The sequence below is a fragment of the Apus apus genome, chromosome 9 (assembly GCF_020740795.1).
Source record: "Apus apus isolate bApuApu2 chromosome 9, bApuApu2.pri.cur, whole genome shotgun sequence".
Classification (NCBI taxonomy): domain Eukaryota; kingdom Metazoa; phylum Chordata; class Aves; order Apodiformes; family Apodidae; genus Apus; species Apus apus.
The window spans coordinates 19261886-19279666 of record NC_067290.1 but is presented as its reverse complement, the minus strand read 5'-3'; the positions used below and the strand labels follow the sequence as shown (position 1 = coordinate 19279666).

Here is a 17781-nt window from a genome sequence, read left to right as displayed (position 1 = left end):
AAAAAAAACAGAGAGAGAATTTCTTTTTGTAGTCCAGATTACTACCATGGCAAAAATCCTGAGGACACAGGAAGATCCAGTATAGAATTTTCAGGCTGTCACCTACTCCTTGCTTTCAGATGATCAACAACTTGGGAATAAAATCTTGGAAAATAAATCATCTTAAGCAATTAAGGTAATGTCAGACCAGGCAAGATTAAAAAGGTCTTTATTTTCTTACATATAATTGAAGAGGAACCCAAGAGATATTTCTATAACATTTTAAGCCCAAGGCAGATCCTGACTTAAATTAGATTAATCAAGCAGAATCTCATCGATATATTTATCATATTGACTGATTTACATATGCTTTTCATCATGGTATTGACACTCATTTAGTAGACTGAAACTTGGAACTTAAAAAATGGTCTTTCTTGACCACAAATCATGTGCAGCCTATTGCACAACTGGCTGTTGGCCAAGGGATTTTGCTTAATAGCATCTGCTCTCCTGACCAGTAAAATCATCCCAGTTCACCTCTGCTTTGGGCATTGTGTGTGGTATCAAGTAGAGCAATTTGCACTATATTGTTCAAGTCCTAAGCATCTCTACTCCTACAGCCTTCTTTAGGTGTCTCCTCTAGGCTGACTGTCATGGAATCAGTTGGATGCACCTTTATTTTAAGCCAGTATGGCTGATTGGATGAGATGTGCTTTCTTGTGTAGCATCACCCGCAGATCTGCCTCATCTTTAGAGTGTCTATGTTTAATTATTATTTTGGCATCCTGGCAAAATAATAATAATAATAAATCTAGGACTACTGTAAGCAGCAGAAGGGAAATAGTGATTTAAGCAGTCTGTATCTCAGAAGAATCTGGGTGGGACTTCATGGAACATACAGCTTTACCATTTAGACACCTACTGCATTTCAGGAGGCTGCTGAAAACAGCGGGGTGCAATAGCTCCCAATGAAAGGACATCATAATCCTCTGGAGTGGAAAACACCAGCCAACCTAAATATAATTAGCACTGTATATTTTGTTGTTGTGTCAAGCACTGAAAGCTCCCAGGCACTTCTAAAATAAATAGAATAAACAGAGATAAATGAAACTGAACTCTGTTAAATATCATCAACTAAGATCTGCTTTATTACTGGCAATTAAACAGTGAAAGTCAAAACACAAGCTATCATTATCACTCATTGATTAAAAACCAGTTAGAATATTGCAGCTCAAACTAACCCACTGCTTTGCTCGTTATGTATTTCAGCATGAGAAGCAGCACAATATTTCAGAAATAATTAGGAACGCAGCATAAGTGATCAGTGCTAATGTTCTTGAATAAAATTGCCAAGGCCAATGATTATAGATCAGCCAAAAGACACTATTTGAAGCCATCATCTTTTGTGACTATTAATATATATTTTGATGATTTTTTTTTTTTTCTGAGCAAAGATAAACAAAGTTAAACTCTTCTCAGTAATGGCATCCTAAAATTTAGCAGAAGCCACAAACATAACTTTGTAAATGCTTGTGTTTAGGAAAGTAACTGCTAGCAATTGAGTTGCTTGGGCAATTTTTGTCTCTAGTCTCTGTTTTAAAGGAGCTAATATCAACATCTCTGATGTATGGCAAGCTGAGAATGTCTCCCTGTCAAATTACTGCTCTTTTCTATTCAAATAAAAAATGACCTTTATCCGATCTATTCTCAAAAAAATGACAGCATAAATAGCAAAACAAAACCCAACTGAAAGGAGGAGAAAACTGCAGGCTGATAGGGCTGCAGTGGCATTCTGGTTTGGAGCAGAGACAGGAAGGGAGTGTTCAGCTGACCTGGCTGTGACAGGGCTGGGAGCCAGGTGAAGTGGGAATGCTGCTGGGCATGGCAGCAAGCAGAAAAACCTGGGGAAAACTGGAAGGGTAGAGAGACCTGCTATTACACCTTTAAGGCAGCCCCTCTCCCCTCCTGATGTCCATGTTTGATGTAATTTCAGAGCTGTTACAAAGAGCTGGAGTCCAGAATGCAGCTTTCTTTGGGTGTCCCAGTTAATTCATCCTGAGGTATTCCCTCCAGAGAAGAGCCTGTAGAGGATGGGATGATAGGCCACCTGGGGAGGTTTTGTAAGATTTGTCTCTTGTGCATATGTTTCCAGAGGGAAGCCAGAAAGAGGAATGCTTTTCAGAAGCAGATACAAAATTCCCACATCTCTGGTACCTGCTCAATCAGCAGTGCCAGTTTAGCTGGCTGGCATCTCTCTCACTGCCCTTTCAGCTGCTTCCTCATATCTCTGCTTTCATTATTTGTTGAAATGTGGCAATTTGAAGAAACAGGAATACTTTATTAATTAAAAAAAAAAAAAAAAAGTCTAGTTTCATCCAGATCTCAAAAGCTGTGATTTCAAAATTATTTTGCAAAACCATTTTTCCAGCTGAGATTCACACTGATCCCTCTGTGCTACTGCAGTTAATGCTTAAGGCACACTTTGGTTTCTACCCTTGCCCATTATTTCATTTAAACTCCTTGGTTTTCGAGAAGCTCACAAAAACTAATCTCAAGACTTACACTTTCTCCCCACCTGGAAACCTAACAGAAAGGACAGCACAAGTGCAGGCAGAGGAACTGAGGCCAGGCTGAGGACCTCCTTGTGCTTGTCTCAGTCTGGGGAGCTCTCTGCCGTTTTGTACAACTTCACTGCTTGGGCTGGAAGCAGAAGCAGAGATCAGACAAGCTAGATTCCAAATAGCCTGATGAGACCTTTAGTGCAGGGCCAGGAACGAAATGCAGGGAAAACATTTCCTATGTATTAATTTTGGTAATTTTTCTCTAATTCAGGACTCACAAAAATGCGTAATTCTGCAGAAGTCTTGCATACTTAGAGTGCATATTTTCCCTAGCTGCAGCAGGAACTGATAACAGGCTGCTAAATTACTGCCTAATAAACCACTAAATGAGTGCCATCTAAGATAACGGGGCATTAAATGACAACTATTCAGGGAAAAAGTAAAAGTGCAGAAGGAGCTGCAAGAGGACTCACTGCAGAGAAGGAAATTGGATTAGTCATCTCATCTATGCCAATGGTGAAATTCAAACTGAAGCAGATTGGAAAAAAAGGAAGGTGGTTTGATGCCTTAAGGTGACCAAGGAAAAATGCTCTCCACGAGGGAGCGACTTCTCGTCACAGTGAACTGGAGCTGGGGAAGAGAATTATAGGGATAATGTGGGCAGCAAACTGTAGTAAATGCAAAGACAAAATAAAATGCAGAGGCAAAAACCCAAAAGCTTTAAAAAATAATCAAGAGAGATGGAGGTGGTGGAGAATTTCAGAGTGTAGAGACAAAAAAGGCCAGGTGGTACTTGGATACAGGCTCTTGATCCCCTAGTTTCAGTGGGATTTGGGTATTTAGTTACCTGTCCTTCCCATAAGGGTAGGGCCCTGCTGAAAACCAGGGGACAGGCATGATGAGGCTCTATGAGGGACTGCTTTGTTTCAATTCATAGATCACAGTCTGGTGTGATCCATCTACAGGAAAGGGTGTCCCAGAAGGCTGAGAACATATTTGCTTGACTTCTAGTAGTTGGAAAATTGTATCATCTTGACTGATCCTTAATGTGTCTGCCTTCTAGTATCAGCAGCAGAGTTATGACAGACGGTCTGAAGGCCGTATTTCTGGAGAGTGACACAATCAGTGATAAATGCTGCTCTAATTTAGGTTTAGAGTGCAGAGCTTTGAAGGAAAGAAAGTAGGGTATTACATGTTTCCTCTTCATAATTGTACCCAGCTGAATTTACAACACGTCTTGTTTTAACACATTTATTTTCTTCATGCTAGTATTTTCACGTCTCAATTATCTTGAAAATATGAACATTTTAGTAAAATGTCAGGGCAATATAACTTGTTGTTGTTTTATTATTTTGACTTGCAGTGAGTGTCCAACTCTGGGCTGACTAAAGTGCTTGTTTCTCAACTTCTCCCTGGAAAATTAGGTATGTACGTGCACGGTGAGTGTATTTTACACCTATCAGATTGTGACTTAAAATCTTGAATCAGGTTACACATCCTTAAAATATATATGAGTTTCCGCTGATTTTTCAAATCATGTGGTTAAAATTTTTAGCCAAAACCAAGTTATTTTAAGGCATAAAATGTGAATCAGACTGGATTCTGTTCATGGGATTTCATATTTTTCCATACAAATGTTAGATGCTTACCTTTCAGCTCAGTCTTGCTCTGTAAAACACAGTACATTTATTTAAAGAAATAAGGAACTGGACATTTCACTTGTGAAGGAATTAAATTCAAATCTTCAAAACTTTTGATCTGCAGCTGTCTGACCCTGCAAGTGTTAAAACTTGTAGACATGCAGGTTATTTATAGGAAAGCTTACCCAGCTCCTACAGCTGCACTTCTGTACATCTTCAGAAATTATCGATTTAAACATGAAGTCAGAGAAAATAGATACGGAAATAAAAATGAACCTGTAATCCAAAGAAACTTCATGTGGCTTCAGATTTTACAAGGGGTCCTTATTTATGATTTGTCATGAAAGGAAACTTGCAAGAGCAGTAATCAAACTCCACTTTCTGGGCTTTGAAATGTATTTTAATAATAGGGAGGTGTTCCTGGCCCCTGGATCTCACTGTGTGCTTTTAGTGTTATGTGAGTATTCTTAGAGTCTCTAAAGAGAAGCCATTGTTGTCACTGGTCAGTAAGCCTTGCAACCAGTGGCATCATTGGGAATAAAAATAATTTCAATTTGTAATCAGGTTGAAATGATATGAATGTATCTTTCTTTAAGGCACAATTGTGGCATAGATTTGCACCACCATTTTAATTGCAACTCCACACACAATTTGGTGTACTGTCAGCTTATCTACAGGAGAGGCTGAGGGTTAATTTATTTTAAAAAAATAAATGTAGACTAATTAGAAGATGACAAGTTATAGCTGATAAGGTCACTTGTCAGGCAAATATGAATTCAATACCTATTGCATAAATTGCTACATTTTCTTTGGCCTGGGGCAAACTACTCATGTTTTGCAAAACCACAAATGTTTACAAGAAAAATGCAGAGAAAACTGCTTTATTTCTGCTGCATTCAGTGTAAAGCAGAATAAATCTAATTAGAAATAGTAGTTGGAGATATAATGTTATGTTCTGATTTAAGTTGAATTATATCTTCAATGATTTCAGTAGCTTTAGACTAATATGACTGAAATATGAATCTGATAAATGCTCAACAAGACATTACTACAGACTAACCCCTGTATTTTTTTTCACGTTGCCAGTGCTACTGTACATTTTTTTATAAGCTGTAGGAAAAATAATCAGCAAAAACTATTTGGCATAAGTGCATGAAGTGAGACAATATTAGGAGGATGAAGAAACTGCATTCCATCAATCACTTTCCTGTTGGTGGGAAGGCCATCTGAGCAGTGAGTCAAGGTTTGGATAGATTTTACTGTAAACTACAAAAAGCCATTTTCCAGGGTGAGTTTAGGGCACAGGCTGTGAGCTGCAGTTTGGGAGGAATGGCAGCTTGGATGTCTGTTGGGACAGAGGAACAAAAACCACAGAAATCTGTCTGGAGAGCTGTCCTGGTTTGAACAATTCACACAGCAACTCAGCAAAGGGGAAGCTGGTTCCAAAGGACAGTGTTTCTTCCCTGATTTTATAACATGCCTTTATTTTCCCAGACAATTGTCCCAAGTGATAATGAGCTTTGCATCTCCTTTTCAGGAGACCTTCCTTGCTATTCTCTGCTTAAATCAGAAATGCAAATGAACTAAACAAGAGACAGAAATCAAATTTTACATAAATGTGGCACCGTTGGGCACACGTACAGTGTGTGTCTGTGCATGTGTGTGCAGAACAGCCCCAGCACAACAGCAGCAGGAGAAATACCTGCCACCTTTTTGCACTCCACTAAAATGACTACAGAGTGACTTGCTCAGAAATAAACATGGTTTTCTTGGGTTTGTGTAAAATGTTTGCAATATACAGAATATTCCAGATATCCTCTCACTGAAAAGAATTCTACTTACTCCAGACATACACCAACAAGCCCCCAGCCATTAATGTGAGTTTTCACTATTGATTCATCCTTTTTGGATGTTCTCTTCGTTTGGGAGCAACAGTGAATAGTGTTCCTAGGCAAACAGTGAAGTGATGTTGCTTATTCAGAGAAAATATTATCCCACAAAATAGTATGAGAGAGATCTGATCTTCTAGAGGAGTGTTTTGTGAAGTGAAGACATTTTAAAACTATGGCCACTTCCGTTGCTGTTCTCTGGAACAGCTGGGTTACTTCAGTCATCTTTCACTTTTCACTCAAAACCCTCCTTCTTTTGTGCCCGCTTTGGAACCATCAAGTACAATTATTCTGTTTCTAAGGACTTCCTGGGCTGCAGTGAAAGGTGAATTTTTCTTTACAAAAGTATTTTTTTTCCCTGAGAACTTTTCATTTCTACCAATGGCAGCTCACACCACAGCAAAGCTCTCAGGAACCTTGATTGAAAGACCTGACTTACAGAAGTAGAAATGAATGACTTACAGGTAATTATAGCAGGCTGAAAAGCAGGAGTATGATGTTTGGAACTAAACAATGTCACAGATAGTGCCTTAATTAGCAGCAAAAGTGATTTAGCAGGGTAATATTCTAATACCAATTCAGTTGCTACAAATTATTAATAACAATAAGCAAGATCCACTAACAGTGAGATGCAATATCTGTCAGAGGAAAACATAGTGCCCCTTCAATAATGAGATTGTAATTAGAATGGAACAATAAAGCATATATTAATATTGAACAAAGGACAAAATACCATGGTGCTGTGCTACACAGGAGGGGAAGAAATTCTAATTGCCAGAATTCTAAAAGGGTCTAAAAATCAAACACATAAAAGTAAAGGCATAAAGACTGGGATTAAAGTCTATAAATTTACCTCTTGTTGCAAAGCTGGTAGGACTTAAAAGAGCTTTCGCCTTAAGCTGCCCTACTAGGACAAGGATTGTCACCTCCAGGTGGAGCCTGCAGACAAAGGGAAGCACAGAGACCCAGAAAGGTGGGGGCTGCAGGTCTCCTGTGTGTCTGAAGTCACCTCTACACTCAAAAGTTGTCCTCTTACTTGTTCCCCTCTTAACTCCTGCAGAAGAAGCTGTGGAGAGTCTCATCTCTGTGTGGATGCTAATTGTGATAACTGTGCCATCAACTAGAGCAATTACTAACATAAATCCTGGAATGGGAGGTATGAGGTTTTTTCTCCAGTTCCTGCATGAGAATTAGTTATTGCTTGTAATTGTGATTGAGTTTTTTTAGAATCTAATCCTAAGGCTCAATATGGAAAAAGGGGAGTTCTGAAGGATGAAAAACAGATATGAGGTAAATATAAATAATCTATTTGCATTATTATTTGATGATTCAGGATTATAGTCTCATGGAAAATGTGTACGTGGCCTGTGATTTTGAATGTATTTGGAGCTGACAGAACCAAAACTAGGAAAACTGTAGGATGTGAATGCAATAAGACCAATGATAAGACTGTTTTATGGATGGTACAGAGTTAATAGCTTCGGTTGAACAATGGTTCATCTCTAACTCAGATATTTTCATTCATCCAGCCCCTACACATGGCCCCACTAGACTAATTCATCCATATTTTTCTCAAATTACAGATCAGCATGTGTCTCAGAGCTGGCTTCCCATGCACACACCAGTAAGCAATTTTAGAGGTAATCACGAGAGTTTCTCTTCCAGAGAGTCATGAAAAAATGCCTCACATCCCTAAGAGGTTTATTTTTGTAATGTAGACACGACAACCACAGCCTAAAAAATACTGTGTGGTTTGAAATGACTGTGAGCTCAAACTCTGTGACAACCACATTTTCTGTCCTGGGCAAGTGGCAGCAATAATCATTGTAATAAAATGATTTTGTCTAGAAAGCTTTTTTTTTTTTTTTTTCTGCCCAGAAATTGGAGGAGAAAGCAAACCAGTTTTTTGGAAACCCCAGTGTCAGTGTTTGTAGTAACAGGCTTTCCCCTGGAATGTCAAGTAGGTATGAATGCAGTGAATTCCAAGAACTTTTCAATGTTAATTTCTGCTCAACAAGAAACACACACACATAAACAGCAATCAATAGTCACTAAATGAAAAAGAAGTAGCAAATCAATATCTAGAGACATTTTATTTTCAAGCTTCTGCAGACAATGGAAGAGATGATCAGTCTGTGATTACGTGGAAGTAGCAGATACTGTTTCAGCTCTTAAAAGTTAGTGGGTAAGGTCTTCACCCATGTCAGTGTGTGCAGCTCTGCTGGTTGAGAATATTAAACAGCATGGAAATTTGAGCTGGGGTTCTAAGTAAAGCAGAGATTTAAATTTTTTTTGCATTTTCAGGGTCTGTTTTCTGAAAACAAATTAAATCCTTCTTGTTCCTGCTATCCACTTACATCCCTTCTCTGCTAGTGGGCTGCAGCTGAGTTTCTCTCTATTTCATGTAGAGCATGTCCCTCATTCTCACCATAACAAAATCTAAGGTTTCACATGTCATTGCTTTAATTGAGGCATTAGTTGTGAAGGTAAAAAAATAATCGATTTGACTATTGTCCAAGGGAATCCATGTTGGTAACTAACTGGTTACCATAACAGTACGTCAGATCAAGATGCAGCAGCCTCAGCTCTGAAGTGGGGGATCTCAGAATCCAGCCTTGGGGTTTAAATGTAATAGTCATAGACAAAGTATTTTGCTTTAATAGTGACCTCTGCAAAGCAATGTCCTAAAAGTTAGCTTAAAGGGTGTCTTGGTACAGAAGTGAGAGGTGAAACACTGGCTCTGGGCTTCTTGCTGAAGGTCCCTGGGAGTGAACTAAATCAATGAAGGACACTGGGGTTGGGGAAAAGCCCTGTGCTATGTCAGGCACTACAGCAGATGTCCAGTTTCATCTTGGTTTCTGCTCATGTATAACTGATCTGAAGTTTTGGACTCGGGCTCCCCACCAAATATTTATATGAAATGTAAGAATCCTATTCAGTTACTTTTTACTGAAAGCCAGTGTGCTTCATTGAACTATTTCAGTAATATATCGTGTCACCTTAAGTTTAATTTTTTTATACTTAAATTTTCTACTGCTGGCCATAGAAAATGCTCAAAATATTTAAAGTGCTTCATCACCTCCTAATTTCAACTTCTTGGCAGTGATAATAAAGTGAAATTGAATTATCTTTGAAGCTGTTGCAAACAAAAAACGAAAAAGAATTAAATGACTTCTTAAGTACCAGGATGCTATTTTAGAAAGTTAATAAGCCTTTTCCTACAGAGAGATTAAATGACTTTGTATGAAACAGAAAGAAGCCATGTAAAATTCAAAGTATAGAAAAAAATTAATATAAAGTAACTAATTGAACTGATTAGGAAGTAGTGACTATTTAAACCAGTATAAAAGTGGGTTAGACCTATCAGACTGTAGAAGAGACTTATACACTAAAACCATATAGAAAATGTAAAGCTCTAGTAATGACTTCCATGAATTCTAGCATGCTTCACTTAATGTCAGGAGCTGTAAATAACATCCTTCTGACAGCTAAATCAATGCAACCTGAAATTTGAAAGTGCACCCTCAAAGAAGCATCTGAGCTCTAACCTCTTTTTTCACCATATGTTTGTGCACTCCAGGGAATTCAGAAAAGACATTTTCCTTGGGAATTAAGTATGATAAGGAAGACTCTTGTACAGTGTGTGTCTAGCCCATGTCATAAAACATTAAATTATTAACATTCCTTGCATCCAGCAGGCCTGTTTGCTGTGGTATCCCTGGGAATACAGCAGAGTTGTACTCTTGCCCACTCAGAAGAATGACAGGATCAAAGCAGGTTTATGTCTGTGTAGCTGCAAACCCCCTTGCATTCACTAAAGGTGAGGCTTTCAGAAATGCTCAGCTTTGCCTTTATTCTTCCTTTCCCAAAGCAAGTACTAAGACTGCTGTTGTAAGCTGAGGAGGCAAAAAAATACCAATGCTGAGTCCCAGTCTCTCAGCCTTTCGTCATCAGGCAGGTGTTCCAGTCCCTTCATCATCCTTGTAGCCTCCCTTGGACTGTCTCAAGTAAATCCCTGTCCTTCTTCAACTGGGAAGCCCAGCACTGGACACAATACTCTAGGTGGGGTCTCACTAGGGCACAGTAGAGGGGGAGAAGAACCTCCCTTGACCTGCTGGCCACGCTCTTCTTAGTGCACCCCAGGAGACCATTGGCTTTCTTGGCCACAAGGACACATTGCTGCCCATGGATAACTTGTTGTCCACCAGGACTTCAAGGTTCCTTCTCCACAGGGCTGCTTTCTAGCAGGTCGGCTCCTAATTTGTACTGGTGCATGTTGTTACTCTCCTCAACAGGTGCAGGACTCTGCACTTATTCTTGTTAGACCTCATTAGGTTCTTTGTCCAGCTCTCCAGTCTGTCCAGATTTTCATGAATACACAGCCTTCCTATGAATCAGCCAGTCCTCCCAGTTTGGGATCATCAGCAGACTTGCTGAGGACACACTCTGTCCACTCATCCAGGTCGTTAATGAAGATGCTGAACTGAACTGGACCCAGAACTGATCCCTAGGAACTCCCCTAGTTACAGGTCTCCAGCTGGACTTCATTGGAGTTATCATCATTGCTGCATTGTTGTTTCTTCACATGCTTCATTATCATAGCAGCTGAAAACACAAATTGGCATGAATATCTCCCTCTTCAAATTGAATAGTAAGGAAATATCTTAAACTCCATGGTGCTTTGTAACATCCTTCTGTTCGAGCAACCAGCAAGTGGTAGAGCCAGAAATTGTTCACAGGCTTCCTGAGCACCTGCCCTCTTTGTCACAAGAGCATCTGTCCTTTATGTTGCCTTGCACTGAGGACAGAGATTCACGTTTCTTACAGGATGGTTTATTTTGTCTGTTTTTTTGCCCTTGAGTTAGAAACAGTTTGTGGTTCTGATAAGAGAGAGGAAACGGAAATAGTGAAATTGCTCATTCTTGTTCTTAAAATTATTATGGAAGAACCAGTTCTGTGTAAGCCAGAAATGGGCAGGGGCAGAGCAGCTCACTCTCTGCAGATCAGCCAGTTTAAGGCAATATTTGGGATAATATTTTCCAAGTGCAATGTCTGCAAAACTGACTGATAGATTAGAAAAATACCTTATTTTCCCTTCCTATTTGTCATGCTTTTTTCCTCTCTCTTGCATATGTTCTCAGGTCTTGTTTGATACAAGTATTTTTCCTGCTATTATGAAGGGTAGTAGGGCCCTGGTTTGTGTCTGAGCACACTGGTGGCAGCTCTGGAGTACTGGCTTTTTAGCTGGGACATTGCTGGTCCGTGACAGACTGGACAATTGATCCTTTGTGTTTCAGGGGAAGCCAAATGAGGTACCAGGGGAAGAGGAGAGTGAAGGTGACACCTGAAAGACCTTCTTCCCCATCTCTCACTGCCCACATTAGCCTGTGCCAGGGTTTTCCAGGTGTTGACAAAGCAGCTTGTTCCGTTAGGAAAATCCCTCCCTGGGAAAATGTCTTCCTCCAGCAGGCAGTCAGAGCAGTATCCCCTAGAGCATCCCAACAGGGTATGAAGGACAGCAAGGCTGTGGTGCAATCAGCAAAACATTTATCAAGTCTAAGAGCAGAAATCAGGTAAAGCCTGTTAACATCAAATCAAAGGAACTAAATAATTTCATAGCCCATCCTCTAAATACAGCCACAATCCCTCTTACTCTGTCTTGTCAATCACCAAAAAACTAAGCACCCAGGCCCCCATAAAGCAGAAACAAAGGTTTCCTTTAAATGTCTTCCTTCATTCTCCTCAGAAGGTCACTGTGTTACCAGTCATCCTCTCGTGCCAGATGCTTGGAAGTCATTTACAGAAATTCAGCTTTCAGGGTCACTGTTTCCCAAAGTCATGAAAACGTACATGTTGTTCAAGGGAGACCTAATTATTATCACTCTCTGACTCATCAGTGGGTCTCAAATGCCTCAGTTTTTTCAGAGAAGCTTTAACATTTCCAGGCTGGACTAGTTCATCTCCACAGTTTGCTGTTAGAAATAGCAAAGATGTCACTTGTCTGAAAATATATGGTCTGCTGTTCTGTTCCTAAAGGTGTGGTTATGCTAACAATAAATGTGCAAGAGACCGCAAGGCAGGGTGTGGGATGTGATGTCTGCAATATTCATCATGCTGTGACCCAACAGAGTATCAGGATGCTCTCTAATTTAGCAGTTTCCAAATGATAGGCCAAAATACAGCCCAGGAGGTTGCAGTTGCATCTTCAATGGAATTTAAGCCAATAAACCAAAGGACTGTGTAAAAATACAGTTACTGCCTTACTTCCAAAATGGAGGTTCAGACCAGCTGGTTTGGCTTTTCATATTTTTATTGTCTGTAGCTAATTTTAAGAGCCTGGTAGCTTTTACTGACATTTTCCTTTTTCTTCATCTTTAACCCTGGAAAACCCATTTGCTTCCATGATGAGGTCAAGACCATCAGCAGAGCACAGAACAGTTGCAAAGGCCATCTCTGTCTGGCAGACTGCATGTATTTATTTGAAGGGGAGAAGCCACCAGGAATCAGATAAAAGAAGGGTCATGACTGCCTTTAGGAATGGGAGAGACACAAAAATTTGAATAAACTGTCCAGGAGGAAGACAGAAACTGCAGAAATAATTAAAATATAACTCTCCTCTCCTTTCTGAACAGTAAAGAGCCCTGGAGAATTGAAGGAACCAGGGAAGCTCAGATATTTGCAGGGAAGCTGGTGCCAGAATGGGACTGTAAGTGACCTGCTTTGTATGGAGCTACCAAAAGACTTTCCCCCAGCATGATATCCTTAGATCAGCCACTGGAAGAATCAATCTGTGCCTGTTCCTCTTCTCACCTAAGATCTGCAACCTGCATTTATCCTGTATTCCTAAACTGCATAATAGAAAAGGCTGGGAGAATGGCTTCTGGAATGTATTTATGATCAAATTATTCTTTTCATTACAGCATTGGGCAGAATCCATAAATCCCTATTGACAGAGGAGAGAAGGGAGGCACAAGAGAGGCAGGTAGGTGTTGCACATTGCAGACCCATGCCTGGCAGCCATGTCCATGTAGCAGTCTGAGGTGCTCTTGATGGGTGCTTAAGGCAGCTTCCCCTCTCTATACCGTAGTGGTGGCAACCAGCCTTGCTGAGTAGCTCCAGAGGAAGGAGCAATGAGCCAGAGGCAGCCATAGGAGGAAAACTTGAGATAGTTTTGGTGTGAAGAAACAATTCTTTTCTTTCTTGAGCACTTTGGACACTTTACTGTTCATATCAGCTTCTCAATTGTATCTAGATTTTTAATCCAGAAAGTGAGTGCTTGCTCTTAACATATTAATATCAAGCAATATGTAAATTTCAACAGTAGTGGAAGGAGATGGTTGCCCTTCATGCTTATAACAAGTACACAGAATTTAAAGTCATGATCTCTGAGTTTATCTTCATCACCCTTTTTGCCTCTGGTGCTCTGCTTAAATCAGATTATCTCATTTAAATAGCAATGGGTTATGAAAAAAAATCGAATCTGTTCCCTCCCTGTGGCACTGTGCATGCATACATTATTTTATTTTATTTTATCCCCTAAGGCGCTTGCAAGAAAACCCCAAAGACCCTTGTTGAGTCACATAAAAATGCTCTGCTGAAAAATAAGAGTTGGAGGGAAAATTACTCTTCCCATGATCTTTCCATACAGAGAGAATATAGAGGGTCGTTTGATTCTCCAGTAATTGAATTGCCATTTTGGGGGGGTAATAAAATCTAGCTCTGCTGTACAGCACATTTGATCCTTAGATTTAGATTTCTTTTATAGGTCAATATCATTTTCATTCTACATGACTGGTAGAACTGAGGTAGAAACAAGGAAGAAATGACTGACCAATGTCATCTAACAGCCTGAATTACCTTTCAAGCCCCAGCCCACAAGGCTGTTCTGCTCAGCATCGTGACTAGTTCTTGATTGTCCCACTCAGGTCTATTACTCCTAAATTGATGGGAACTATCCATATAATAAATCAAAGAAGTTTTACCTGTAACTGGAGGTTTGACTATTACCATCAAGCATATTTCTGAATGCCATGTAGGGAAAATCATCATAGCCCCACTGAAATCAATGGAGTTAATTTATACCTAGGTATAAATTAACTTATCTCAGTGAAGTCAGTGGGAGCTTTTGCTGTTCTTTTAATTGAAGGCAGGAGCAGGACAAAGGGGTTGTCGTGATCTGCTCTTGGTGCCTGGGAATACAGAACATTTAAATTTTGATCTATTGTTAAGTCTTCAAAAAACTGAACATGCTAACAGAAAAGTGAGCTCCTGGGATCTTTTAACTCAGTGAGCCCAGGATACTGGTCTCATTAAAAGATGATCCTCTGGTAAGACAGATGAAGATGACAAAAAAATGTTTGAATAATGAAAGCTCTGTGGAAAGAAATGAAGGAAAAGGTTGTATTTGAAAATGCAAAACATGGATGTAAAAATATCATGTCCATCACCAAGCTGTACTGGGGATCACCATCTGTTTGACAACTGCTCAAAGCAATCAAGAAATTACAGGAGTCCTGTACTCCAACAGGTTGGCACAAGTCCTTTCCTTGGACTAACTGAGAAGTAGATGGTCTGTGAGAAGTACCCAAGAGGGCTGAGGGGTGCTGCAGCAGCACAGTGGGCAGTTAAAGGCAAGGTCAGGATCCTCCACAGGTGGTTGTGATGGTTCAGCACATCTGGCACTGGAGGGGTGGCTGCTTGCTTGAAATCTCCACCAATATTTTAATATGAAGTCCTTAATGTGTTGGCTGTTTATTACTGAAAGAGGCACTTAGTACTGTTTTAACAGAAAGTCTGATCCTGAGATTTACATATTTACCTGGTATCTATTAGATAAAATATTATCCAGTTTAATTTAAATCATATTTTAAAATACTACTGAAGCCTGCACTCTGCTTCTGTTTCTTCATTTCAAACAGCTGCTGACTCACTCAGTACATAATTAATTTAAGTATCATTTGAGGTTACTTTAATACAATTTCCTTGTAAGTACATGAATAACATCCCAGCTATTTAGAGTTCAATACATTAATTGTAGACAAAAGTCAGTTGTCATGGTTTCTATCACAGACAAATGTGAAGGGTCAGTTCATCCCCAAATTCATTATAACCTCAAAGAGTTCAGTTACTACTTTATGTCTGATTTTAGATGAGTCTATAATGAGTCACATGAGTTAATCCCATTTATATGGTTTTATGAAGCAGGATTGTCAGGTTGTATGCTCTGAATTAGAATAAAAGTTCAAAAAAGGAATGAACTCAGAATACCAAACCCTCACTGTGAACAATGCCCAGCCAGGCAGAGAAGAACATTTTCTCTTACAATACATTAGCAACTTGTTGATATTTTAATTAAACACCAGGGATATTCAAGAAGGAGAATGGAGCAGAGCAGTGTGGCTTCCTCCAGCCACACTTACTCCTCTGGGTACAACCTGAGGACAGGACACCCAGCACTTGGTTCAGTGACAGGCTGGTGTGCATGAGAGTCTCTCCTCATGCCAACGGCAGGGAAAGAAGAAACATTTGCATTTGTTTGGGCATTAAACAAGATTTTCTTTCATTTTTGGTATTTACATTTTGATAATCCTTATGATTCTCACCTCTTTTTCACTTCATAAATGATTGCTTTCATTTGCCTTTAAGTTAAATGTGACTTAAAGACACTTCACTTGTATGGAGGCACTGGAAGGGGACGATATTAAGTGCTGAATCTAACCCACCTATGCAGCACTCCCGTGCACCTATGGGAGTTCAACTCACTCAAGTGTTCTGGTTTTCAGTCCAGCTCCATTTGCTGGCTTGGGAGTTAGTTCTGGAGTTAGTTCTGCTCTGGCTGGGAAATGTCTCTCACGTGCCTGTTGGTAGCCAAGTAACAATGGTACTTTCTTCTCAGTGCTACACTTTAGAATATTTTTTTAAAGCTGTTACCTGGTGTCCATCTTTCTTATGATCTTGAAATGTGTTTTTCTGGTTTAAAGGCAGCATCTGGTGTTTCTCAAAATTAAAGCATGTCCCAGTGAAAAGCTCCTTAGTCACTTGTTGATGTGAGTAAGTACTGTTAGTTTTGGTAATTGCTTCTCCTTTCTAGAAGAATTATGTTTCTGATATAGATTTATCAATCACAAACACTAATAGTGGAACATTTTACCTGTGCTGCAGCTCATGAATGGCAGCAGACTTATTAGTTTCCATAGCAACACCATCTCCACTTTCCAAGGTCAAAAATTCCTCCCATCCAATCAGTGGAAAGTAAAGTGTGTCTTCCTGTGACTACCTTGATTTTCTGCAAAAACAGGAAGAGATAGTGGGTAATTAAAGTGCAGATTCAAAATAAGTGCCCCAATTTTCCCTGTATAAAGTCCTGATCTGCTGCACCATTTGACAACTCTGACACTGAAAGTGCAATGAATAGTCTAGATAGGACTATTTAAAATAAAAATAATTCCCAAATGACACAAAGCTGGAAAGCTGAAAAGCATCTGTAGTGTTTGAGACTCGTCCATCCACTCCGTGTGGCACGGGGATCACTTGCACAAGAGTGAGTTTCTCCAGTTGAGAAAGCAAAATCTGCCTGTGGTCCAGTTATTACTGGGTTAGAAGAAAGTGTATTTGCAAAAATTGACTCTTCTTGACCCCTAAATGATCATCACACTTGCTGATGTTTCTTGCCCTCTAGTTTCTAGCCCTATAGTCCCTCTGAACCCAGAAAGGATCCTTTGGTGAATGTGTTGTATTGCAGGCAGTGTTTGGTGCAGAGTGGCAGCTCTCCTGTGGGAGGAGGGGGCAGTGCAATGTCATACATACATGGTGGAAAAAAAAAAAAAAAAGGAAAAAACCAGAAAACTGATCTGTATTAAAGTTTATTCTTCAGAAATGAAATATTCACCCATAAGGTTTGCATAACAAATTTGCTTTAATTTCCTTTGACGTATCAGTCAACATTTGATGAATTAAACCAAGAAAAAAGTATCTGTTTGGCCTGTTCTCCCAAAGGGCAAACAAGTAATTTACTGTTGGGAATCAGTTCACAAAACAGCTGAAACCAGAAATCACTTAATAAAATGAGTTTACAAAATCATAAAGTCATTCTAAACCCTTTAAGGGCTGAAAATGTTCCACTGAGAAATTACATTTATTATCCAATTTATGGATCCATATTCTCTTCTCACTTGTACTGTTTTTCATACCAGTGTGAACAAATAGCATACAAGGTTGCCCTGAAACTTACTGCTGATACGAGTGACAGAGATGTTTTTTAGAAATTAAGAAATTCAACTCTTTTTAGGAGTCATCCAATTTCTATAATAGACCTAATTCTCTTCATAAGTTTTCATGAACTTCACCTAAAAGTTGTAGATGGTCCCAGGGGAGCCATATACAAACTTGCTGCAACAATGCTGGTTGCCATTTCAGGCTGGGAATGATAAAATCTTGGTAAGTTTCCAAGGTTTGGAAGTAGAGGATGGAAAAAGCAGAGTTTCTTTTAACCTTTTGTGAGGTCCCACTCCATGTACATCTACTGAAGCACTTCTCTGTCATTTAAAAGTATAAATGGCTTGAGCTGTTTTTTAAAAAAATGTTGAAGTCTGGATAATTCCGTAAGTAGAAACAGAGAAAAAGGAGCTGGGTGATACATTTTTACATCCATGCTGACACAAGCAACAGTAACTACACCTAAAATAGCCTCAATTACTATTTGCCTGTCATGCA

At 39.5% G+C, this 17781-nt stretch overlaps 1 protein-coding gene across 6 annotated transcripts in view; it reads right to left on the bottom strand.

The window, feature by feature from the left end:
• The window catches only part of CNTN6 (contactin 6), a 107056-nt gene extending 90708 nt beyond the window's left edge, over positions 1-16348 (bottom strand). For all 6 annotated transcript variants that reach the window (XR_007890361.1, XM_051627805.1, XM_051627806.1 and 3 more), the window contains exon 1: positions 16220-16348. Coding sequence is in view for 5 of the 6 variants with exons in the window: in XM_051627805.1 (XP_051483765.1) it covers positions 16220-16274 (55 nt within the window). In the remaining variant the exon portion in view is untranslated. The remainder of the gene's footprint in view (positions 1-16219) is intronic.
• Between the last annotated feature and the right edge of the window lie 1433 nt (positions 16349-17781).